Source organism: Hyaena hyaena, unplaced genomic scaffold, assembly GCF_003009895.1.
Source record: "Hyaena hyaena isolate Hyena2069 unplaced genomic scaffold, ASM300989v1 scaffold_143, whole genome shotgun sequence".
NCBI classification, from domain to species: Eukaryota; Metazoa; Chordata; class Mammalia; order Carnivora; family Hyaenidae; genus Hyaena; species Hyaena hyaena.
Window position 1 is genome coordinate 3,238,666 of NW_024080775.1, and position 24,775 is coordinate 3,263,440.

A 24,775-nucleotide genomic window follows, 5' to 3' on the forward strand; every position below is an offset into this window, starting at 1 on the left:
TTGGGAGAAATTTGACACTTTTCAGGGGGACAGTGTTGATTTTTTATGATCTTTTGTTGCAGTTCCTGTGATACTTGGGCTGCAACAGGTGACATGAGACTTCTGAGCTATGATTGTGAACTTTGGTTAGTTGGTTGAACACCATTGTTCACTACATATTTATTGTTTATTTAGGCATTATGAAGAGCTACACATACAAGATGAAATACAAAGCAGCAGCTTTGAAGCCTGACAAACGGACCTCAACAACCCCAACACAACTTGGCTTCACTCAGCCTCACTGAACCTGATCCCAGACTCTGCTCCCTGGGTGTGGAACAGCTCTCTGATCCCCAAATCCTCTTTGATTCCAGCTAGAATGCTGTGCCAAGCACTTCGTAGATTCGCTCAAAAACTGGTGCGCAGACCTACGCTGGGGGCACCAGTGGCTGAGGATGACCCAAGGAGAAAACTGAACACTCTGGATTTAGTGACCCAGGTTGTGGGCCGCACAGTGGATGTAGGTGTGTATGTCCTGGCTTGTGACGTCGTCAGAAATCAAGCAGGACCATCTTTTGTGATTTGCGTTTTTGTGGCTGGCATATCTTCTATGTTGGCTGGGCTGTGCTATTCAGAGTTTGCTGTCCGTATTCCCCATTCTGGCTTTGGATATCTCTACAGCTATGTCACTATAGGCGAACTCTGGGCCTTCATCAGTGGCTGGAACTTTATCCTCTCCTATATTGTTGGTATAGCCATTGTGTTTAACACATGGATCTTAACTTTTGAGAACCTGCGTGGGAACCGGCTCTCTCAGACTCTGCAGGAGACCATCTCAGAGAACATTCCGAGTGTCATTCGGGAATACCTAGATTTCGTTGTTCTGGGTGTTATGTTGCTCTTCATGCAATTCAGGAGGGCTTGGTATATTGGATCATTTTGGTCTACCACAACTGCCAAAGTGGTTACATTGGCGAAACTTTTGGTTCTCAGCTTTGTCATCATCTCTGGCTTCATTGAGGGGGACCTGCACAACTGGAAGCTCACAGAAGAGGACTACATAATAGCTGGACTCAATGACACTTCTACATTGAGCCCTCTCGGCTCTGGAGGATTTATGCCTTTTGGCTTCAAAGGGATTCTCCATGGAGCAGCTATCTATTTCTATGCATTTATTGGTTTTGACTATATTGTTACCAAAATTGAAGATACCCAGAATCCCCAGCATTCCATCCCCAGGGGCATTTTGATTGCACTGTTCATCTGCTTTCTGGTGTATTTTGGTGTCTCTTTAGCACTTACACTTATGGTGCCTTACTACCAGCTCCAACCTGGGAGCACCTTGCCTGAGGTATTTCTGCATATTGGCTGGGTCCCTGCCTACTATGTTGTAGCTTTAGCCTTCCTGTTCATTCTTTCTGCCAGCTTTCGGGGCTTATGGCAGCCGATATTTTGGGAGTTAGTCTGGATGGCAAGGGATGGCCTCCTGTTCCGTATTTTTTCCACTACCTCTCACCTCCGAAACATTTTTATCATAACCATTGTGCTTGTTGGAATTATTGCAGTCACTGTATTCTTCTTGGGAGTCACTGATATCTCGGACCTAGGGTCAGTTGGATCCCTGATTTCTCACTCCTTGGTTGCAATTTGTGTTCTCATCATCAGGTATCAGCCTGAGATGCAGAATGAGGAAAATGAAGCAGAGGTGCAGGAGGAGAATAGACCTGTAGCAGAGAAACTGACTCTACAGGGACTACTTTTTCCAGGCAGCTCCCACCCTACTCCACTCTCTGGCCGGGTTGTCTATGTTTGCTCTTCACTGCTTGCTTTGCTGATCATTCTTCTGTGCCTGGTGCTGGCACAGTGGCCAGTTCTGCTTTCTGGAGACCCAGTGTGGATTTCCGTATTTGTGTTGCTCCTGGTGCTCATCACGGGGCTCACTGGGATCATCTGGAGACAGCCACAGAGCTCCACTCCACTTCCCTTTAAGGTCCCTGCTCTGCCTGTCCTCCCACTACTGAGCATCTTTGCAAATGTTTGCCTTATGATGCAGATGACAGCTGGAACCTGGGCCCTTTTTGGTATCTGGATGCTGATTGGGTTTGCTCTCTACTTTGCCTATGGGATCCGGTACAGCTGGGGCACTGATTCCATTTAAATTAGGGCCAAAAGCATGTGTAGCAACATGGATGGACCTTGAGGGTGTTATGCTGAGCGAAATAAGTCAGGCAGAGAAGGACAAATACCATATGTTTGCACGTATAGGAGGATTAGGAGGAACTTGACGGAGGACCAAGGGGGAGAAGAAGGGCGGAAATGGTGGGGGAAAGGGAGAGAGGCAAACCATGAGAGACTCTTGAATGCTGACAAAAACTGAGGACTGAGGGATGTGGGGGGGAGGGGGGGATGGGCATGGAGGAGGGCACTTTGGGGATGAGCACTGAGTGTTATGTGGAAACTAATTTGACAATAAACTATTTGTAAAAAAAATAAAAAAAAAAAAAAACCTTTTATTGTGAATATAACACAACTATATAAAACTGATCTAAAGATAGATGGAAAGCTCACTTTATCATCACAACTCAAAAAATAAATGTTCCCGGCACCCAAATAAATAAATAAATAAATAATAAATAAATTAGGGCCAAAAGTGTAGAACTTGACCCCAGCTGTGTCAGTAAATATTCAGCTTGACATCATCACACCTGAATACAGTCAAGTCCCCCTGCATAATGATGGCGTACTTTGATCCCACTGTAAGTGTACACCTCCCATGGATGTGGTGGGAGAACACTATTAGAGCTTTCTGTATGTTGTAGAATGAAGGATGTGTATTGCTCATTCTCCCTTTTTTTTTTTCTTTTTACTTGTCTACTTGAATCGTGTCTGTAGTTTCTTACAGGCTTTAAAATATTATTAAAAGAAACTAGAAAAAATGTTTTTTATTCCATTGGTTAAATATCCAGCAGCTGTGGGGTGCCTAGCTGGCTCAGTCAGTAAAGCATGCAATTCTTCTCTCAGGGTCGTGTCCTTGAGCCCCACGTTGTGTGTATAGATTATTTAAAAAAAACAACCAGTAACAGAATTACTGGGTCATAGGTACTTTTATTTTTGAGAAACCTCTATACTGTTCTCCATAGAGGCTGCAGCAGCTGACATTCCCACTAACAGTACATGAGGATTCCTTTTTCCTCATATTGTGGACAATACTTGCTTATCTTGTCTTTCTGATTTTAGCCATTCTGACAGATTTAAAGCGATATCTCATTGTAGTGTTAATTTAGGTTTCCCTGTGATTAGTGATGGTGAACACCTTTCCAAGTGTCTGTTGGCCATCTGTATCTCTCCTTTGGAAAATGTCTATTCAGTGTGTCTGCCCAGTTTTTAAGTGGATTATTTGGGGTTTTTTGATGTTGAGTTGTATAAGTTCTTTCTGTATTTTTGGTATCAACTCCTTTTTGGATATATTATTTGCAAATATCTTCCCTTATTCAGTAGGTTGCTTTTCTCTTCTGTCGCTGGTTTCCTTTTCAGGGCAAAAGCCTTTTAGTTACACGAATTCAACAAGATATATGCACCCCTATGTTTATGCAGCATGATTTACAATAGCCAGGACATGGAAGCAACCCAAATGTCTCTTAATAGATGAATGGATAAAGAAGATATAATATCTATCTATCATCTATCTATCTACCTGTTTATCATGGAATATTACTCAGCCATAAAAAGGAATGGCATTCTGCCATTTGCAACAAGTTGGATGGACCTACAAAGAATAAAACGATGTGAAATAAGTCTGTTCAGAGTAAGACAAACACCAAATGGTTCTACTCTTACAGCAACTTAATAAATAAAACAACAGCAAAAAAGAAAAAGTGAGACAAGCAAAAAAACAATTCCATACACTTATATATAGAAAACAAACTGTTAGTTGCTAAAGTGAAATGGGTACAAGGATGGGTGAAACAGATGAAGGGAATTAAGAGTATAGTTATCTTGATGAGCACTGAGACATGTGTGGAATTGTTGAGTTATTATATTGTACACCTAGAATAATAGAGTGACATGGTATTCTAGTTATACTTGTACAAAAACAACAAAAAATGAAACTAAAATTGAACAAACAAACAAACAAAACAAATAGTAGAAATATGTCCCCTGCTCTGAAGGGACTTATATTCTAACACAAGGTGTAAAGTATACCTGTAACACAAAGTAGAAAGTGTTGTCATAATAAGTCATATACAAATAATGTGTCCTGGGAAATCAGAGTGGTGGATGATCATTTGTGGCTGGTGCAGTGGTGAGGGTTTATTGGTCAAATCAGGTATTTTGTAGAGGAATGGCATTTGAGATAGCTCTCTGCAAGGACAGATTAGGATTTTCCCACATGTGGGCAGCAGTGAGAGACCGTAGGCAGAGAGAACAACACTTGGAAAAGCACAGGAAAATGAAGCAGTGTTCAGAACACACTGAACATACAGTGTAGCCTGAGCCTTGACTGTGGGCGGGGTGGGGGGGGACGGGCAACAGAATGTGCACAGGTGGATTGGAGCCAGAGTTTTCCTCTGAGCACAAAACACTTGGTTTTGAATCCACTCACTACCCTTGCCGAAAATCCCTGGGGTTGATTCTTCTACTTGGCGATATCTGTAATCTTGGACTTGATAGTTTCTCTGCTGTTGTTGGCTTTGGTCCACGTGATCAGAAAGTGCTCAGCTGAGCGCCACGTGTCCTGGGTTATGCTCTTGTTCTGGCCACTAAGTAGCATTGTGACCTTGAGCAAGCCTCTTGCTTCCTTCAATGCTTTGCTTATTTTTCTGTATATGAGAAGTGAGAACTGATCATTTCTTTTTTTTCTTAGTTTTCTCTCTTTTCTTTATTTTTTTATCCTTCCAAGGTTTTTATTTATTTATTTTTTTTACAAATAGTTTATTGTCAAATTAGTTTCCACATAACACTCAGTGCTCATCCCCACAAGTGACCCCCTCCGTGCCCATCTCCCCTCTCCCCACATCCATCAGTCCTCAGTTTTTGTCAGCATTCAAGAGTCTCTCATAGTTTGCCTCTCTCCCTTTCCCCCACCATTTCCACCCTTCTTCTCCCCCTTGGTCCTCCGTCAAGTTCCTCCTAATCTTCCTATATGTGCAAACATGTGATATTTGTCCTTCTCTGCCTGACTTATTTCGCTCAGCATAACACCCTCAAGGTCCATCCATGTTGCTACACATGGCCAGATTTCATTCTTTCTCATTGCCATGTAGTATTCCATGGTATAGATAAACCACATCTTCTTGATCCATTCGTCTGTGGATGGACACTTAGGCTCTTTCCATGTTTTAGCTATTGTGGAGAGTGCTGCTATGAACATTGGGGTGCATGTGCCCCTATACATCAGCACTCCTGTATCCCTTGGGAAAATTCCTAGCAGTGCTATTGCTGGGTCATAGGGGAGTTCTAGTGTTAGTTTCCTGAGGAACCTCCACACTGCAGAACTGATCATTTCTAATGTTAGGTTCACTTAAAAATTTCTAGGACTTTGTCTGGTTCTTGTAACTTGTCATTCTCTCTGCTAGGTCTCTCTACTGCTGGGAATCTGAACCTACATCCTTCCCACTTTTCACTACAACCCATGATGGAGCTATAAGGCTCAGTAAATAACACCCCATTTCTCACTTCTATGTTTGGAACCAACTGATAATCATGACATAGAGAAAGGTGATTAAACTGTTAGCTCTTGCTCTACAGCCCAATTGGCTTGCTAATCCTACATCACTAAATTAGACAGACTTAGTCTTCATCAGAAGTAGTGCTAAGCAACCCCAACAAGTTAACATGGATAGGATTCAGCATTTATTAGATTTTTCATGTATGAGCAGGTTGTAATGAATGTTTTTTTGGTCAGTTTGGCACCGGATAAAAAAAGAAAACTAATTTTAAAAAAGGAAGGGGCTGAGCTGGGTATAATTCCTGTTGTTTCTTTAACTCACTAATTAAAGTCACAGGGAGAGGGGCATAGGTGGGGTCGGGCCAGGAATAGTATTGATGTGGTTCTCAATCTTCATCAGGTGTCACCATACCTTGAAGGCTTGTGAGAACACAGATTGCTGGGCCCTGTCCCCAGCATTTGGAATTCAGTATGTCTGGGTGAAGCCCACAAATGTACTTCTAACGAGTTGCCAGGTGATGCTGATGCTGCTGGTCTTGGGACAACATATACAAAACCAACGCTCCATGGGGAAGATGAAGTGAAGGATACAAAGTTGCCCTGTGAACACTTACATTCATTTGATGAAACATTTATATTAAAATACCATTGTTAATCTTATAACAGTGGGGAAATCATTCTGAATCATTTCACAATGTATATGTATGCCAGATTACCACAATGTATGGTTTAAATAATTAAATTTTATATGTCAATTGTACCTCAATAAAGTTGAAATAAAAAAGTACCACAGTTATCTGAGTGCCTTTATTTTTGTATATTGTTTCTGATTGTAGATCATAGGTAAGGGAGTGTATCTTGTTCACTCCCCCAGAGTATCGACTGTGCCCAGACACACAATGATTATTTAATAATTCATGTTTCATTGAATTGAGGTTTACACATTTCTTTGGTACAGAAATTCTCATTCCTTTCAGACTACCACTGTGCTGCTACTTTAAAACTATCTTCTGGGACACTGCTTTGACAAACAGCATTTCTCTCCATCCAGAACAATATAAAAGTGTATCTAGATCTGTACCCAGCATCTACAACTATACTTCAGCACTGCTAGTTTTGCCTTTGTGTGGCTCAGCCTGATTTTTGGTGACTCTGCTGTCTGTGCCATTAGAGTGGAGTCTTGCTCAGGATAAAGAGTAGACCCCCTTCCTCCAGACCCAGTGGTAAGAACAGTGATGTTCACTCAAAGAGCATCTGATGCAGGTGAATGCCTGACACGACCTCCTATGGTCTTGCTCCACCTGTACTCATGGGACTTGGAAACGGGCCAAGATACCAAAGTTGATAGAAGACCCAAACTCATCTACATGGCTCCAAGGTATCTCTGAAGATGAGACTGACTTCAGCTTGAGCACAACATACAATTTTGTGAACAGTTTTATGGTTGCCCTATGAGGGCCAGTGTTTTCCTACTGTATTTATGTATGATGACTTCCCTGGAAAGGAGGGATGGGAAGCTACTTTTTATTTGTGGAAATTTTCATCTTTTCATCAGAGAATAGGTGACCCCAGGGAAGCCTGTTAGGGGCAGTATTGCCCTTATACTTATCCATTCCTTTAGATGATTTTTTTTAGGAAGTGGTGCCAAAATCTTGTGAGAGCATCTTCTATTCTTTTGCACAAAAGTTTTACACCCTAAATGGGAAGAAAAAATGGACTGAAGTAGGAGGAATTAGTAACCACACATGTATTGAGATATCATTATTTTGGTGGATGGTTTGAGTAGAAACTGAGAAAGAGGTAGTAGGCAAGAGATGCTTCCTGGAGGAATATGCCTATGGAGTAATTTGGGAAATAGAAGAGGGATAGGTGAATTCAAAAAGAAATCGGACATGCGAGCCAGCCTGACCCAGAGAAGGAAGCAGCGATTCTGACTCCGCCCCCAGAGCTCGGCAGGGAGCATGGAATTGCCCGAGGGGGTTGCCTGGGAAGCTGTGTCTAAGGCAACTTCAGCGGGGCGCGGGAACTGGGATTTGGAGATTGGAACTGGCCTGGGTTGAAGAGTGCAACCAACTTCGGCTGCGCCCCCGGTACGGGGAGTTTACACACCCAGAAAAGCGAAGTGCAGCGCTTGGTTCAAGAAGGGACTGGAGCACCGCCACTCTCCTCCCCACAACCGCCAAGGCAGAGCTCCCGCCTGAGGCATTGGATCCCGCCACGCCCATCCCTGCCTGAGAGGTGCCCTCCTCCCTTTTTTTTTTCTTTTTCTTTTTCCTTTTTTTTCTCCTTTTTTTGTTTTTTTCCTTTTTTTTCTTTCTTTTTTTTCCCTTTTCTTCTCTTTCTTTTTTTCTTCTTCTTTCTCTTTTCTCTCTTTTTTCCCCAGAACACTGACCTGACTAACTCTGGTCGCCAGCTTGCTTAAACAATCACAACGAGTCCATTCTGTAAATGTAAATTCTACACCTACCGACATTTTCAGCTCTTTCTCTCAGGAGTAATTAGACTATATAGTTTCTCTGGATAATTCCAGCATCCTTCTCTCACCTACCCAACTATATTCCACCCTTTACCTCTTTGAAAAAAGCTTCTTATCCCTTCGGCATGTTCATTCTATTTCCAATTGTGCCTCATCCCGCCCTGCTTTCTCTCTCTTTCTCTATGCTCTTCAACCAGCACTGCATACACACGGCTATTTAACTGTAGCTGGGAAATCCGGTTATATGCTTTAAACCATTCTTTGCCCATCAGTTTTCTTCTTTATTCCTTTTCTTTTCCCCTTTTATGACCCTTTTATGTACTTTATACTCCATATTATTCGCCCTCCCTGCTCAGTCTTTTCTCTTAACTTTTTCGTTTTCCCTCTCGCTTTGCATGTTAGTTGAATTAGCCTGTGCGTTTGTGTGCTCCTGCTCCCTGTGTGTTTGTCTGTCTGTTTTCTTTTCCAGGGCTACCTCAAGAAACAAGCTAGAGTGCACAAGGTGGAGAGTCCCAAATATCACTACGAATAGGAAAATAAAATAACCAAGGTCCCAACAAGAGAGACCAAGGGAGACCATTCAAAAAACACTCTCTGAAAGGATAGGCCCTGGAAAGTCAAAGAGTCTTCTTGGATATAGCAGCGCTCATAGAAACAGAGAGCATAACAGGTCTTTAAAACCAACAAGAGCCGGAAAGCTAACTAAAATGACGAAACGAAAGACCTCTCCTCCAAAGAAACTCCAAGAAGAAATGACAGCTAATGAACTGCTCAAAACAGATATCAGCAGCATCACTGAACAAGATTTTAGAATAATAATGGTAAAATTAATAGCTGGGCTTGAAAAAAACATAGGGGACATCAAAGAAACTATGGCTACAGACAGAATGGAAAATAAAAATAGGCATGAAGAATTAAAAAATGCGATAAATGAGATCCATAATAAATTAGAGGCCTCCAATGCACGGATTGAAGAGGCAGAAAGGAGAATAAGTGATTTAGAAGACACCATTATAGAAAAACAAGAAGCTGACAAAAAAAGAGACAAACTGATCCAGGAACAGGAAAGAAGAATTCGAGAGCTCAGCGATACGGTCAAACGCAACAATATCCGTATCATAGGAATCCCAGAAGAGGAAGAGAGAGGGAAAGGTGCTGAAGGAGTCCTGGAACAAATTATAGCAGAGAACTTCCCCGACCTGGGGAAGGAAGTAAATGTGGAAGTACAAGAGGCTCAGAGGACTCCCCTCAGACGTAACCTGAATCGATCTTCTGCACGACATATCATAGTGAAAATGGCCAAATACAAGGACAAAGAGAGAATTTTGAAAGCAGCTAGGGAGAAAAGGGCCCTAACATACAAAGGGAAACCTATCAGAGTGGTGACAGACCTATCTACTGAAACTTGGCAGGCTAGAAAGGAATGGCAGGAAATCTTCAATGTGATGAACAGTAAAAATATGCAGCCAAGAATCCTCTATCCAGCAAGCCTGTCATTCAAAATAGAAGGAGAGATAAAAACCTTTCCAAATAAACAGAAATTGAAAGAATTTGTCACCACGAAGCCAGCCCTACAAGAAATCCTGAGGGGGATGCTCTGAAGGAAAGGTTGCAAGGAACAAAGATACCAGAGACACCACCACAAACATGAACCCTACAAAAGATACAAAGACTCTAAACCCACATATTTCAATAATAACACTGAATGTAAATGGGCTGAATGCTCCAATCAAAAGACATAGGGTAGCAGAATGGATTAAAAAACAAAATCCATCAATATGCTGTCTACAAGAAACTCATTTTAGACGGGAAGATACCTTCAGATTAAAAGTAAGGGGATGGAGAAATATATATCATGCTACAGGAAATCAAAAGAAAGCCGGAGTAGCGATACTTATATCAGACAAACTGGACTTTAAATTAAAGACAATCACAAGAGATGAAGAAGGGCACTACATAATAATTACAGGGTCCATCCATCAGGAAGAACTAACAATCATAAATGTCTACGCACCGAATATGGGAGCACCTAAATATCTAAAACAATTAATCACAAACAGAAACAAGCTTATAGATAAGAATGTGCTAATAGCAGGGGACTTTAATACTCCGCTTACAGCAATGGATAGGTCAACCAGACAGAAAATCACTAAAGAAATAATGGACTTGAAAGACACATTGGACCAGATGGATCTGACGGATATATTTAGAACTTTACATCCTGAGGCCAGGGAATTTACTTTCTTCTCAAGTGCGCATGGCACATTCTCCAAGATAGATCACATACTGGGACATAAAGCAGCCCTCAATAAATATAAAAGAATAGAGATCATACCATGCACACTGTCAGATCACAATGCTTTGAAACTTGAAATCAATTACAGGAAGAAGTCTGGAAAACCGCCAAAAACATGGAGGTTAAAGAACACCCTTCTAAAGAATGAATGGGCCAATCAGGCAATTAGAGAGGAAATTAAAAAATATATGGAAACAAATGAAAATGAAAACACAACAATTCAAAATCTATGGGATGCGGCCAAGGCAGTCCTAAGAGGAAAGTACATTGCTCTCCAGGCCTATTTCAAGAGATTAGAAAAAGCACAAGTCCAAAATCTAACAGCTCACCTAAAGGAGCTAGAGGCAGAGCAACAAGAACGCCCTAAACCCAGTAGAAGAAGAGAAATAGTAAAAATTAGAGCAGAAATAAACAACATAGAGACCAAAGAAACAATTGAACAGATCAATGAAACCAAGAGTTGGTTTTTTGAAAAAGTAAACAAAATTGACAAACCTCTAGCCAGGCTTATCAAAAAGAAAAGAGAGAGCACCCAAATAGACAAAATTATGAATGAAAATGGACTTATTACAACCAACCCCTCAGAAATACAAGCAATTATCAGGGAATACTATGAAAAATTATATGCCAACAAATTGGACAACTTAGAAGAAATGGACAAATTCCTAAACACACACTCACTACCAAAATTCACACGGGAAGAAATAGAAAACCTGAACAGACCCATAACGAGTGAAGAAATCGAATCAGTGATCAAAAATCTCCCAACAAATAAGAGCCCTGGACCTGATGGTTTCCCTGGGGAATTCTACCAGACATTTAAAACAGAATTAATCCCAATTCTTCTCAAGCTATTCCAAAAAATAGAAGTCGAAGGAAAACTCCCGGACTCATTTTATGAAGCCAGCATCACTCTGATTCCCAAGCCAGACAGAGATCCAGCAAAAAAAGAGAACTATAGGCCAATATCCTTGATGAATACGGATGCAAAAATTCTCAACAAGATCCTTGCAAATCGAATCCAGCAGCATATCAAAAGAATCATCCACCAAGATCAAGTGGGATTCATTCCTGGGTTACAGGGCTGGTTCAACATTCGCAAATCAATCAATGTGATCCATCATATCAATAAAAGAAAAGATAAAAACCATATGATCCTGTCAATAGATGCAGAAAAAGCATTTGACAAAATACAGCATCCCTTCTTAATAAAGACTCTCGAGAAAGTTGGGATAGAAGGAACCTACTTAAACATCATCAAAGCCATCTATGAGAAGCCTTCAGCTAACATCATCCTCAACGGGGAAAAACTGAGAGCTTTCCCCCTGAGATCAGGAACACGACAGGGATGTCCACTCTCACCACTGTTGTTTAACATAGTGCTGGAAGTCCTAGCATCAGCCATCAGACAACAAAAGGAAATCAAAGGCATCAGAATTGGCAAAGAGGAAGTCAAACTTTCACTCTTCGCAGATGACATGATACTCTACATAGAAAACCCGACAGACTCCACCAGAAGCCTACTAGAACTGATCCAAGAATTCAGCCAAGTTGCAGGGTACAAAATCAACGTACAGAAATCGGTTGCATTTTTATACACCAATAATGAAGCAACAGAAAGAGAAATCAAGAAACTGATCCCATTCACAATTGCACAAAAAACCATAAAATACCTCGGAATAAACCTAACCAAGGATACAAGAGATCTGTATGATGAAAACTATAGAAAACTTATGAAGGAAATTGAAGAAGACACAAAGAAATGGAAAAACATTCCATGCTCATGGATAGGAAGAATAAATATAGTTAAGATGTCATTACTACCTAAAGCACTCTACACATTCAATGCAATTCCAATCAAAATTGCACCAGCATACTTCTCAAAACTAGAACAAACTATCCAAAAATTTGTATGGAACCACAAAAGACCCCGAATAGCCAAAGTAATACTGAAAAATAAAACCAAAACGGGAGGTATCACCATCCCAGACTTCAGCCTCTACTACAAAGCTGTCATCCTCAAGACAGTATGGTATTGGCACAAAAACAGACACATAGACCAATGGAACAGAATTGAGAACTCAGAAGTGGACCCAAAAGTATACAGCCAACTGATCTTTGACAAAGCAGGAAAGAATATCCAATGGAAAAAAGACAGCCTTTTTAACAGATGGTGTTGGGAGAACTGGACAGCAACATGCAGAAGAATGAAACTAGATCATTTTCTCACACCATGCACAAAAATCAACTCAAAATGGATAAAGGACCTGAACGTGAGACAGGAAACTATCAACACCCTAGAGGAGAAAGCAGGAAACAACCTCCTTGACCTCCACCGCAGCAACTTCTTACTTGACACATCCCCAAAAGCAAGGGAATCAAGAGCAAAAATAAACTGTTGGGACCTCATCAAGATTAAAAGCTTCTGCACAGCCAAGGAAACAACCCAGAAAATTAATAGGCAACCAACGGAATGGGAAAAGATAGTTGCAAATGACATATCAGATAAAGGGTTAATATCCAGAATCTATAAGGAACTCACCAAACTACACGCCCGAAAAACAAACAACCCAGTGAAGAAATGGGCAGAAGACATGAACAGACACTTCTCCAAAGAGGACATCCAGATGGCCAACAGACACATGAAACGATGCTCAGCATCCCTCCTCATCAGGGAAATACAAATCAAAACCACACTGAGATACCACCTCACGCCAGTCAGAGTGGCTAAAATGAGCAAATCAGAGAACTCTAGATGCTGGCGAGGATGTGGAGAAACGGGCACCCTCCTACACTGTTGGTGGGAATGTAAACTGGTACAGCCCCTCTGGAAAACAGTGTGGAGGTTCCTCAGGAAACTAACAATAGAACTCCCTTATGACCCAGCAATAGCACTGCTAGGAATTTACCCAAGGGATACAGAAATGCTGAGGCATAGGAGCACATGTACCCCAATGTTCATAGCAGCACTCTCCACAATAGCTAAAACATGGAAAGAGCCTAAGTGTCCATCAACAGATGAATGGATCAAGAAGATGTGGTTTATCTATACCATGGAATACTACATGGCAATGAGAAACAATGAAATCTGGCCATGTGTAGCAACATGGATGGACCTTGAGGGTGTTATGCTGAGCGAAATAAGTCAGGCAGAGAAGGACAAATATCATATGTTTGCACGTATAGGAGGATTAGGAGGAACTTGACGGAGGAACAAGGGGGAGAAGAAGGGCGGAAATGGTGGGGGCAAGGGAGAGAGGCAAACCATGAGAGACTCTTGAATGCTGACAAAAACTGAGGACTGATGGATGTGGGGGGGAGGGGGGAGGGGGTGGAGGAGGACACTTATGGGGATTAGTACTGAGTGTTATGTGGAAACTAATTTGACAATAAACTATTTGTAAAAATAAATAAATAAATAAAATTGACTAACAACAATAAAACCAAAAAAAATACAAATAAAAAATCAAAAAAATAAAAAAATTGATTAGATAGACCAGCAACAGACTGAAATACAATCGAAAATACATCGGTTTCTGCTAGAAGTCTAACTAAGAGGCACTTATGGTCCCTAAATTGAACAGGCAGAGAGACTTGTGTTCCTGAAGAGGCATTCGGAGTTCAGTAGGTCAGAGCGCGGCCCAGAACTTGTAATTCTAACAAATTCCCAAAAGATGATGATGCTGAGCCTCAAGGGATCACTTGTTGAAAACCAAAGCTCCAGCGGAAGCTCCTCCACATGCAAAGATGAAGTGAGGAAAGCAAAGGTACGTTTTGAACACTTACCTTCATTAAACCTAACATTTACATTAAAATACCATCTTTAATGCTCTCACGGTGAGGAAATCATAGTGAATCATTTCACAATACATATAGGTATCATATCACCACAATGTAAGGCTAAATATCGTACAATTTTATATGTCAGTTATACCTCAGTAAAGCCGGATGAAAAAATAAAATGTCAGTTATATGAGTGTCTCTATTTTCTTTATTTTTTTCCTAATTGTAGATCACGGGTAGGGAGGTTGGCCCAGTTGTGAGGGCTCAGTGTATTGGCTGTGTTCTCCACTAGATGGCGCTGCCTAGCTCGTGGGGTAGATTGTGTGGTGCACGTATGCGCATGCGTGGGAGGGGTGAAAATGGCATCACCCACCTTCCCAGTCGCTAGTATTAGAACCCTGTTCTCCCCAATCAGCATTTGCACACAGCCTGGAATAGAATGCCCTGGGAGGCAAAAAGGGGAACTTGAGCTCAGTCCAGATCTGAAAGGGGTTCTGGGTGTGACTCTGTGAGGAGTGGAAGGTGTTCAAGAGGCCGCCCACCCCAGGGAAGACCAGGCCATGCTGGGGGAAGGGAGTGGCAGCAGTGTGTTAGGGAATACAGGGACCATGGGCCTGTTTGATGGGCCCAGCCGGACTCAGTTGGAGCCAGGGGCACAAGCATTGAAGTACCCGGGCTCTGGGCCCAACCCTGGCCTGCCAGACTCGGTCAAGCTTAAAACATGGCCCTAAGGCTCCCAGGCTGCCTGAGCACCTCTGCTGGCCTGTGGGATATTGGGAAGGAGGGATCCTGGGCCAGCGTTTTCATTACCTGGTGATTATCTAGGGGCCCTGGTATTTCCCCAGCCACTCACCTCTACCCAAGGTGGTGTATAGCACAGGGAGAAAGAGGAAAAGATTGTCCTTGGGACCAGATACAAGAATACACAGACTCTCCCCTGTACTTTCACTTATTTCCCTGAAGAAGATGCATATTTGGGGGGAAAAATCCCAGCTTGAGGCAGAGGAAGACAGCCTAGGACTGTTGGAACAGACACAAATGAGACCCCCCGTGCCCCTCCCCTACTGTTCTGTCCTGAAGCCATCCTTTCTACTCCTGCCTGCCTCCTTTGCCTCTAGGGTTTGGGATCTGTAGTCTGGCTGGGCCACTCACCCACTACCCAGCATAGTACCTGGAACAAAAGAGGTGCTTAATTAGTGCCTTTGGTCCATGCTTACTGGAGGTGTTTGGGGCAGGGTCAATGTGATTTGTGGGCTTCCCTCAGTTGGAGGTCTTCCTGATATTTGTAGTAGTTCTTTCTGCTCAAATTTCAATGTTCTAAGTATAGTTAGTATAGACTCTGTCCCTTTAGGGTCCTGCTGCTTCTCTTCTCTCCCTTCGCTCACCTCCACCCCAGTTTTAAGGAACTTCATTTAGGGTTTAGGGGAATCTCAGCACTATCAAGAGAAGGCAGTGGTGCCCCTTTTCCATGAGACCAATGACTTCTTGGGCCCATCACTTCTGCGTTCAGCCTTTGGTATTAAGTAGGCCCTACTTTCTCCATCTCTGAAGATGTCTTGGCTTCTGTTTGAAGATTAACATTCTTGGAAATGTCTTTTGGTCACTGTTTCAGGGTATTGGAACTGTTTACAGGAGGGCAGAGTGGGCTCCTTAGCTGGATCAGGGTCTGGCCTCCAAATCACCACAGGCTGGTTCTACATGGCTCCCCACACTCTTTCTGCCAACCAAGACCTCCTTTATACCCTGGATAGCTTATTTGCTACTAAATGCAGATCTTGGGTCAACAAAGTCTTAAACAATGTTCCATTTAAGCCCTCAGTTCACCTCCTCACCCATGCAGGGTCCCACTAGTCTTCCATTGCCCATTTCCAGCTTTCCTCCAGGATTCTGCCTAATCCACCTCCTTCACAGTTCCCCACCCTTCTCATGAGCCCTCCTCCCAGGCACTCCAGCCCTCAATGGCCCCGCCTCCTGATGATTCTGCTTTCCTGGAGGCCTAGCCTCCCTATTGCCCCAACTCCCTGATTGCCCCGTCTAAGCTCCACCCCAAGTCCTGACTCTGCTATGCCAAGCTCCTTCCCTCCTTCCCTCTCCCTTGGTTTGACTTGCACTTTCTTCTCAGGTCTTTCTCCTCTGATACAGAAACAGCCCATGGGTAAGTGATTTCTCATGTTTGTAGAGTTGACATGAAAAATGAGCCAGAGCCAGAGAGGAAGAAGGCTGAGCAGGAAGTGCAGCAGGCTGTGCAAGACCTGTGGAGTTTGAGTAGAGGGTATTTTCTGGCACCAGAGCGAGGCAGTGGATTGGGAGAGAGGGGTACAGACCAGAAGCCTTGTGAGTTTGGGAAGGGCAGGGGAGTTTGCTGGGGTCAGAGTGATTTGGAGGTCTACGCTCTGTTCTCCTCCAGACCAGAAAGATTCTCAGGTCTGCTGGGGAAAATATGAAGTTGGGGAGGTTATTCCTGAGTGCATCTCCTCCAGAGTCCTTCCCACCTCTTTGCTCTGCCCTCCTTCCTGGCCTTTCCTTTCTGACCTAGTGCAGAGCTTCCTTTCACATAGTATTCTTAGACATGTTCCTTGAATGAATGAAGATTCTTCCACCTGGCTCTGCTGCCTCCTTCATGTTTTGTTCTACCTTCTCATGGAGATTCTGAGAGTCTCTGTGTCCTATATTCTTAGGGAGGACATTGCTGTGGACCCTGCAGAATAGCTGGTCTAGTTTCATGAGGTGGTCCACCATCACCAGAGGGAATTTGACAGTCTTCTTCCTCCATATTAAAGGAACTAGATATCTATTTTTACAGCAGAAGGTACCTCCCTGCCTTTCTTATCTAATTTAAAAAAAGTTACATGGTGGGGATTGATTATAGGCCAGGTCAGGCTGTAGAGGGCAAGATTACTAAGTTCCCCTGGGGTGTGGATGCTTAGTAGTTTTTAAAACACTGTAAGAAGGCTTCTCTGTGGTCCCAAATATATTATGAGGAGTAGGTGCTAAACAAACTTTGAAACTTGATGACTTTGTCCTTTCTCTTGGAATCTATCAATTTCATGTACATGATAGGCATATTTTATTGATTGATAAGATCTTGGAGGAGAAGCCTGACATAGATCTCAAATCCTGGGTTTCCAAGAGGAAAAAGAGAGTTTGCTGTTACCTCGGAAAATATTTGCAACTCTTTTAACTGTAAAAGCCTTGGGAGTCTTAAACTATTCTCCTCCCTCCACCCTCCCCAGCACCATGTACACTGTGGCCTGGACCCCAACACAGAAGCCATGATAACACTTATCCATGCACAAAACCTGTTTTATTGATTATATGTGGCAAGTGTTGATTTCTAGGTTGTCTTTCTTGGTCCATCTAACAGTTAGTTCTTGGGCAACTTCTCTCCATTATCAACTGATAGGTATTATGTTCTTCTAGAAGCAGATTCATTTTAATCTTAATTTAAGCAAAATCATGTGGAAAGGCCAATTTCCTTCACATGTATACACTAAATTGACAAATATGATTTTTGGATTTTTATTTTATCTTCATTCTTTTATTCTGGTATTATCCCAGACATCACAAAGCAGACTGGGGATTAGAAGGAACTGGGAAAGAGGGATAAAGAGTGTTCCTTAAGTGATTTAGATTATGTTGCCTGAGCTGGGTAAGGAGGATGAGTCCTGAGGGAGAAGTCATATGGATCTATATTTGAACAGGAACTCAGGACTTTGAGGCATGATACAAGTTTCATACAACTCAGATGTTCTAGTGTCTTTCTCACAAGAAAACAAAAGAAAACAAATTAACTTTCCAAGGGAGATTATGGTGGTGTGGAGCAGCTACCTAGGGCTGTGAGAGGAACCAAGTGCAGTGTGTTGAGAGAGGACAGAGAGAAAGAGACAGCCGAGTACTTCCATGGAGGACAGAATGACTCATTTGAAGATATGAAGTAAGGTGACCAGAAAGAATTAGCGTTTCCTAAGCCACTTTGTATGCAGTGTATTACTGAGGGTATATATTGGGAGGAGGTACATAGAAGAAGGAGCCATAACCTCTGACTACTCACAGCAGCAAGTCTGAAAGTAGAGACAGGAGGTAGTGTTGGTTAAGACCACTGGATGGATATTTGGAATCTGACTTTACAAGGAAAGGAAGGATTTGAGGGGAGGAATAAAACAAAGCTGCTTAGCATGACTTATTAGAAAAAAATGATAGTGGATCAGTGCTCATTGTAGACAAAGGCCATCCTAGATTGCAGGTTTTTGTTTGTTTGTTTATTTGTTTGTTGGAAAGTAGGGTGGATAAGCAGATGGATATCCTTCTACTGCTTTCTCCTGAAAACATCTATTAGATGTTCTTTGTTGACAGGATTCAGAGTTGGGTAGAAAGAGTAGTCAAATGTAAGGGAAGCAGAGAAGAAATTGATTTTTACCATTGACGTTGATGTATCACATCACTTTCCATCCCTTCATTGCACACCCTTCCTGGATTTTCCTGGATCTCTTTTTGATTCCAGTTTGGAAAATCTACTTCTGATTCTTCCTGGTAGCCTGTCTAGTTTCTGAAGACCTCTAGAAGCAGAAGTTCAGGCTTTTCTGATTTGTCAGGTTGACCATCTTGTTTGGTGTAATAGAAATGTTAAGAATTTCCAAAACTAGATTCTGACTGAAACTAAACCTGTAAATGTGTCAAATCATGAATGAAGAGTTTCACACTTAATTATGTCTTCTCTGCAGTTATCCCAGAAGGACTAAGAAAGGGCGCTTTGTCCAGAAAAATACGAGATTATATGGAGTCTATATAGCCTCTAGAGAAGCCCTGGCTAACTAATTGTTTACCTAGAAATGGTCCAATGATACTAGTGTGGTGTCTGCATGTAGCAGGGACTCTATAGATATTATAAGAAGGAAGAAAAAATGTTTTCTTCTACATTTACATAGATTTTTTGCCTGTAATTGAGTGGATGGATTTGGATTACTGACAGTTGGTCTGGATTGTGTTGATTTGCATCAGGATGGGTTTCACTGAACTGGATGGAGCGGCTGTCAGACTGGGATGGGATTTGAGAGGTGTACTGCTTGGGTAGTAGGGCAGGTGGGTGAGTTGGAGGAAGAGGCTGTGTTTCCTTTTGGTCTAATGAGAAGACAGTTTGGGGGCTGCCATAACTTCAAGTTCAAGTGTTGGTTGCACCTAGTAATATATCCTTGCAGAATGAGCCTCATTGAAAGAACATGAAGCAGTTTCTATCGTACAGAGTTTTTATTTTAGAAAGGTTCTTCCCAGTAACATGCAAACAGAATACAACACAAAGCAAGATACAAGTTGGAAGGATGTCTTTTAAGTAATCCATTTGGCGAGGTTGTTCTCAGAAGACTCCTGGGAGTTAAGTTTGGATATTAATTTTCTTTAGTATAAGCTGAGTTTGTGTACTTCAGCTTTCTTCCAAGCTTTTTGGGAAGCGATCTGACCTTTCTTCTCTTTCCCCAGGGAAGAAGTTATACCTTTATTCGTACTGCAATAAGGTCTCCCTCTTTTCCTTTCAGCAGAGACCAAAACATAGAGTTATTATTATGATTATTACATATTACTAATTCCATATTAATGTTTAGTTCTAAGACTGAGAGTTATTATAATTATTATTACATCTTACCATCTAATTCCATATTAATATCTGTAGCAAATATTTAAATAGATCTATCTAGTTGGGCAAACTGGATTTACTGGTTCCAGGTGTGGTGGAGTCTGTTTTGTATTTTTGGTGGGAGGCATGGAAGGAGGGCCTAAAGGGGCTCTATTTATTGGACCATGGCCCAAGCTGAGTCGTAGCTTGAACAAATGTCTTCCTGGAAAACAGTTATGCACAATGCCAAGATGGGGTAATTCTCTCTCTTCCATGTGGCTGCCTCAGGTTGGCACACGGTCCACAGACAGTAGTCACTTGTCTTATTAACAATGAAATATGTGGTCCTTACTACTTTGATTTTTCAACAACTATGAAGCCATCTGGGATCTTGACATATCATTGTCTTAAGTATTCATTTCTGATTTAGAAATACACTTCCTGATTCATACTTTATGTATCTTTTACTTCTTTTGGCAGGTTGGGAGGTGTTCGTGAAATGCCCTTCATTGAAAATTCCCAGAGAGGGAATTCTGTATTTGCCCCCACTGTCTTACACTGTGTGTAATTGATTGCATGATAATTTGTGGGTAATGGTGGTGGTGTTGATAATTTAGGGAAAGAAAAATGTTGCTTTTGCTTGGGTTTTTTTTCCCTCCACAAATAATCACTGTGGTGTCCTAATTTTCTAATTTGAAATTAGCTTTGTGTTCATTTACATTTAATTGAAACTTGATTTTTAATAGGTTGAATCCAGTGTTTCTCACTTGGACTTTTTGTGGTTTCTACCTTAGGGGCCATCCAAATTCTGACTTTAGACCCAACTCCAAGTACACAGAACCCATCTGTATGGTTATTTATAGATAGTACAGGACAAGTGGTAGCAAATACAGAAAACTGCTTTTCTAGGAGTTTACAATAAAAGGGCATTTGATGGATACTTCCCTATCCACCTGAAACAAGTGAAATCCTATTCTCTATCCCATTCAATCAATTGACTATTTTCCCACTCCTCCCTTCTGCAGGCCAGCCTTAAATGTAGTTATTGCAGTTTGAGGATCATGTCATGTTGTCTAATCCCAAAACATTAGGGGACTTAGTTTTCAAATAAACTAAATCAGTTTCACTGTAAAATTCTGTGTTCTGTCTGTTCAATTGTCACACATTAAAGGGATGACACTGGCATAAATCATGAATGCCACTGATAATGTATATTATCTTGGCTGACTTGGGTTACTTCCTTTGTACTTTCACTTTGTTGCGGTGGGTTGTACATCCTGGGATACTTCTTGGCTATCACCAGGCAACTCTTTGCTCCTCAGGCTTCAGCTGGAGAGAGAAAGGCAAGCTGAAAGCATCATCAGGCAGAAGCTCTGCTCCTTAGCTCCACCTCAGCATTTACTGTGTCTACTCTCTTCCATAACTGAGTTTTCCCCAATACAAAGTTCTAGGCCAGTGAGTTATGCCACTGGACATTAATGAGGAAAGAGAAAGGGGCAAGGAGATCATACTGGGGAGATCAGATACATATCTGTAGCTGTGACCAGAGAAGTTTCCAGAAAGAGGGTCATATTGATCAGGGTTGAGAAAGAGCATATTCTTTTTGTTTTCTTTTTAAAAATTTTTAAATATTTTATTTATTTCTGAGAGAGAGAGAGAGAGAGAGAGAGAGAGAGAGAGAGAGAGAGAGTGAGCATGAGCAGGGGAGGGGCAGAGACAGAGGGAGACACAGAATCTGAAGCAGGCTCCAGGCTCTGAGCTGTCAGCACAGAATCCGATGAGGGGCTCGAACCCACAAACCGTGAGATCATGACCTGAGCTGAAGTCGGATGCTTAACCGACTGAGCCACCCAGGCGCCCCAGGAAAGAGCATATTCTAGGCAGAAAAGGAAAGTCTATGTGAGGCTGATGTTAATGCCAGCAAGATGTGCATGTGTGGGGAAAGATTTGTGCCAGTAGGAGCCACAGTAAAGGTTAATAGTATGAATAAGTCGTAGAACAAGAGTGAAAAGAAAGCCTTAAAAATACAATCTTAGAAGTTTGGACTTAATAAAGAGCATGAAACTATAGGTTTATTGGGAGTGTGTGTGTGTGTCTGTGTGTGTCTGTGTGTGTCTGTGTGTGTCTGTGTGTGCCTGTCTTTTTAAGACTATTGTAAAGTGTCATTTCCAGAAAGAGCACTCACACTTTAGTTACCTGCTGCATGTAGTGATCAGGAAGAATGGGTAACACTTTATCCTGCTTCATTCAAGGGAACACTCTCTGATGGCTGCTGAGTGATCTAAGTGAGAGCCTAGAGGATCTCTGCTCAGAGTTACCAATTTTATGGACCAGGGGTTGGACCAGAGATTAGGTCAGGAGGCTGACCCTGGATATGCAATATTTGCAAACCGTACAAATCTACTAGATAGAGGGCTAGTGTGGACAAGATACTAAATGTCTACATGACTTCATGTCAGCTGACTTGAATTGAAAGCTAGGTTGGTGATTTCCAAATATCTGAAATCAGTGAGGTTCAGGTGGAATTCCTTACAGTTATTTCAAATTTGTATGTAATTTCCCTCAATAAGATCAGGATCCTTAGAGGCTGCTTTGTCAATCCCCTTGTTTCTGGACATAATTTGGATTTTCTTCTTTTTGAAATTAAAACAGAAAGGCAATCCTTTATCTTCTCTGTTGATCCTCCTATACTAATAGCATGTTCAGAATACCCATTATTCCTGATCTCAATCCATATTCCTTCATAACTTAAAAAAAATAACAAGTAGATCCAAAAATAGCCAAAGAGGTCTAATTCAAGCCTGATATTCATTGGTCTTTGCACTTATTTCCATGGATGGTTAATAAATACTAACAAAGCTCAGATTTGGTCACAGGTTTTGAGTCACCACGGGGAGTACAAAAGCCCATTTTGTGTATTCTAATTGGTCAGATCCCTTGTTGTCAACAACAGCCAATCCAGAATGATCAATCTGACATAGTTGAAGTCTTACTTCCAGCATTACCCTTAGGTTTTACTTATGAAATGAGTTTAATCATATTTTGGAGTGACTGGTGAACTGGCATTCTTCTGGTACTTGCTCTTCTGGGTTAAGGATAAGAGGACATTGGCATTCTCTGGCAAACATTCCCAGTCTGCTCCTGATTGGCAGCCCAATCTGGGGAGCAAATGGCTAAGTGAGATAGGGAGCTTGACAAGATGTTTTGTTAAATCTTCCTCATTAGGGGCGCCTGGGTGGCTTAGTCGGTTAAGCGTCCGACTTTCGCTTAGGTCATGATCTCGCGGTTCGTGGGTTCGAGCCCCGCGTCGGGCTCTGTGCTGACTGCCAGCTCGGAGCCTGGAGCCTGTTTCAGTCTGTGACTCCCTCTTTCTCTGACCCTCCCCTGCTCATGCTGTCTCTGTCTCTCTCTCCTAGAAATAAATAAAACATTAAAAAATTAAAAAAAAAATCTTCCTCATTAAACTGAAACAATCTACCATCCCTTTCTTCTTGTCCCAGTTGGGGCTGTCCTTTATGACAGAGGTTTCCTAATGGTGTGTACTGGCTGCATCTTGAAGGCATGGGTAATGGCTGAGGTTTGGGAAGCTCAAACCTAAACGGAATTAGGTTGTCAGGGAAATTGCAATCATCTTCTTGCCATTGGGCTCACATTAGAAAATGTCTGCTCCCCTGTCTGCCTATATTACTTAACATAATGAAAATCCAGATTTCATTTTCTTCTCTAGAATTCCATAAGCTGCATTGAAAATGGTTCTTTATCTTCTTACGGATGAGGCAGTGACTAGAAAAGACTTGGAATAGAGTGATGAAAGAATTAGATGAGGAAAGAAGTCTCAGGATTGTGTCTTATATTTGGCATCTAGAGATCTATTTTACTATATTTTCACTAATGGCCAAGCAAAGGAAGATGGGCTAATGCTGTGGGCAGGATTTTACAATAGTTGTAGAATCAGATCTAGGAACGATAAGAATGGATATGAGTCACTTTGGGATCTTTCTTGGCATCTAAAAGACTCTAGATTGAGTTAAGATTTTACCAGGACACGGTTTAGATGGAGCATCCAGATTTAATGATCCCAGCACTTTTTATTTAAGTTTATTTATTTATTTTGAGAGATAAAGAAACAGCACAAGTTGGGGAGGGGCAGAGATAGAGGGAGAGAGAGAGAATCTCAAACAGACTCCATGCTGCCAGCACAGAGCCTGATGTGGGGCTCGAACTCATGAAGTTGTAATATCATGACCTGGGCCAAAACCAAGAGTTGGATGTTTAACCGACATAGCCACCCAGGGACCTCCCCATTACCCCCACTCCCTTTTATTTTAAGTTTGGTCCCAGCACTTCTAACTGGCTCATCAATATCTATTTGGGAGGAGCGGGAAGACATTATCAGAGGGTGACCTGTGCACAAAGGTAAGAACTGTCTCAAATACTCCTTTAATAGTCATGCCCTTGAATTGTGTTATTTTGTGGCGGTAGGGTGCTGGAGGAGGAAAAACATGGTCTTTGAAGTAAAAAGAAACCAAGTTCAAATACTGTCTTTTCTTTGCACCTGCTAAATAGTACAAAGACCCAAGTTCAAATTCCAGCTTTTCTTTGTACTGGCTAAATGGTAGTTGCCTAAAGTCTCAGTCAGTAAGTGTAATAGTAATATGTATTTTATTGGGTTGTTATGGGGGTTAAATGAAGTAACATATGTGCATTGCTTGCAGCTCAGCAAATCTGGTTCTATTTCTTCACTCTCTCCATGATTCCTCATTCTTGCACATATACCTGTGAACCCTTGCCAGATACCATTTTTCTCTGTCTTTGGATTCTGCATATATTCCCCCAATGCCTCTGGAGTTCAAGTCTAGGGCTCTGGTTTAGTAGTGTGTGTTAGTCTCACAAAATGTCAATTAGAGGTGAAGTTTTTATAACCATACTTACATGAGGCAAGGTTGTGGTGTCTTTCTAGTCAGTTTT

At 41.8% G+C, this 24,775-nt stretch overlaps 1 protein-coding gene across 1 annotated transcript; it reads left to right on the forward strand.

Moving 5' to 3' along the window:
* The first annotated feature begins 353 nt into the window (after positions 1 to 353).
* On the forward strand, positions 354 to 2,137 carry LOC120235994 (cationic amino acid transporter 3-like). Its single transcript, XM_039238565.1, has one exon. The coding sequence runs from the start codon at positions 359 to 361 to the stop codon at positions 2,135 to 2,137; it is 1,779 nt and encodes a 592-aa protein (XP_039094496.1). The 5' UTR covers positions 354 to 358.
* The last annotated feature ends 22,638 nt before the right edge of the window (positions 2,138 to 24,775 follow it).